The sequence below is a fragment of the Aptenodytes forsteri genome, unplaced genomic scaffold (assembly GCF_000699145.1).
Source record: "Aptenodytes forsteri isolate BGI_AS27 unplaced genomic scaffold, ASM69914v1 Scaffold61, whole genome shotgun sequence".
Classification (NCBI taxonomy): Eukaryota; Metazoa; Chordata; class Aves; order Sphenisciformes; family Spheniscidae; genus Aptenodytes; species Aptenodytes forsteri.
The window spans coordinates 1,623,283-1,625,512 of NW_008794443.1; the positions used below are offsets into that span (position 1 = coordinate 1,623,283).

The window sequence follows — 2,230 nt, forward strand, 5'->3', positions numbered from 1 at the left end:
CCCGAGCCCCCGCCGCAGACACGACCGAACCACGGCTGCACCTCGGCCCCCTGCACAGGCACCCAGCGCGCTTACGAAATATAATATTTATTTGGGATTAAAATAAAAAAACAAAACACACGCCCCCGCTTACTGCGGCACGGGGAACACTGCGGGACAGACGTGCCTCTTCACAGCACCCACAAACACGGGAGCCTCAAGCGACCGACGGGAACCGCTCGTGGCTACAACACTCGCCCTCCTGGGCTGAATACAACACGAAAAAACATAGTACAGCTTCGCGAGCCAGCAGCTGCCTTTCCGTGCGTCTTATACCAAAATAAAGAGAGACACAGGCAGGTGGGTGCAGCGCTGCTTGGCCCCTTGGGGGCTGCACACCAGTGGGGGGGGGGCTCCCACCCCCGAGCACTGCGCACACGGACCCTGGGCATACGCGCGCACACACACACACACACACACAAATGTAGTGATGATAGTGATGATGGACGTGTCTTCCTGTAATTATGCTCTCAGCACATTCAACAATATACTGAGTACCATCAGTATGATCTGAAAAATAAAGTTTGCTACCAAGAGATAAATCATTATCTCATTCAATCACACGAATTGTCTTTCATTCTACACAGACACACACACACACACACACACACAGAGCCCCTCTGCCAGCACTTGGCCCTCGCCACGCTCACCCGCAGCACGCCCGGCTTTCGACACGGGCATCACGGCGTGCAGCGGTGAGGCAGCCACACGCGGCAATGCCGACGGGCACCGAGCTGGCGTGGCCACCGCGACACCTGCCGCAGCCGCCCGGGCAAGTCCCCGTCCTGCAAACCTCACAGCGCATGCACAACACACGACAGCCCGGGGACAGGTGCTCCCCGGAGGACAGGCGTCCCGGGCACGGCTCCCCTGGGACTCGGCAGCAGCAACCCCTGGCACGGCTGTGGGCAGGGGACAGGGCGCTGCTGCTGCCCGTGGCGCTGCCCCTCGGGGAAGGAGCAGCTCGGCCAGGGGGACATGCTGGGGACGCAGCGGGGCATGAACAACACCTACAGACACCACAGCAAGGTGGGGGGGGAGCCAGGGCCAACCGGGCTCTGCCAGCAAGGCGGGCGCTGTGCCGAGCCCGGGCCAGGAGCCCACTGGCAGCCCGGCCTTCGGGGAGTCACAGGCAGCGCACGGCTCGGGCATCGCAGACCAGTCCTGCCCGGCCCCGCGCCAGTGCCCCGTCACTGCTTGAAGGTGGACTGCAACTCCTTGAACGCCGCCTTCCTCTGCTTCAGCTCCTCCGCCTGCTTCTTCTTCTCCTCCTGCTCCGCCTTGATCTCCTCCTCGAAGCGGCTGGCATCATGGATGGCTTGCACCTGCAGACAGCGGCACGTCTGGCTAGGTCCCCCGAGACCCCCACCAAGCTCTGCTGCCCACCCCAACATCTCCACCTCCTGCCCACCCATCATCCCCAGCGAGCCGGCACCAAAGCACCCTCGTGCATCACCATCCTGCGTCGGGACCTCTCGTGCCCCAGCACTTGCCTCACCTTGGCCTCGAAGAAGCTCTTGGCGCCTTTCACCCCCTCCGTGGAGACGTCGATCTCGGAGAGCCGGGCCAGGGCGTGCAGCCCGCTGTCCTCCTGCAGCTCGCCCGCTGCCGCCTTGCGGAAAATCAGCAGGAACTGTGAGGGGAGACGTTGGCGTCAGCTCCCCCGAGACCGCAAAGCCACCACAACTCCCTGCTCACCTCCTTACCACCACCCTAAGCCCAGCACTGAGCCGAGCAGCAGCCGGGGACACCTCCCTGCCGGTGTGGAGGCCCCCCAGCCCCTCACCTCCCGAAAGCTAAGCTTGCTGTCCAGGTCTTCGTCCACTTCCTTGATCATGTTCTTCAGGCCCAGGTGCGTCTGTGGTGCCCCCAGCTTCTCCATCATCAGCTTTAGCTCCATCAGGTCAATGAAGCCATCTTTCCCCGCGTCGTACCTGCAGGATGAAGGCACGGTCCTGTCAAATCACCGTGGGGCTCAGAACGCACGCAGCCCCCCGCACCGGGCACCCCAGCACCGGCATCTCTGCGTGCGCCCAACACCCGGTGCCCACGCTGGCCGGGGAGCGAGGCGGCAGGCGCAGGCAGGGGAGCCAGGAAGGAACAGCAAGGACCTGGGCACCGACGGTCTCGGGCGGCTTGCCAGGCCACGGGAAGCTGCCGGTGAACCGCTAACAGCCCCCTGGAGCATCAT

The 2,230-nt window shown here is 63.5% G+C and overlaps 1 protein-coding gene across 1 annotated transcript; it reads right to left on the bottom strand.

The window, feature by feature from the left end:
• Window positions 1–1,229: 1,229 nt before the first annotated feature.
• EFHD2 (EF-hand domain family member D2) lies at window positions 1,230–1,969 on the bottom strand. Its single transcript, XM_019474716.1, has 3 exons — window positions 1,826–1,969; window positions 1,538–1,672; window positions 1,230–1,364 (listed from the first exon to the last, which is right to left on the bottom strand). The coding sequence occupies exons 1-3, from the start codon at window positions 1,937–1,939 to the stop codon at window positions 1,230–1,232; spliced, it is 384 nt and encodes a 127-aa protein (XP_019330261.1). The 5' UTR covers window positions 1,940–1,969.
• Window positions 1,970–2,230: the final 261 nt, after the last annotated feature.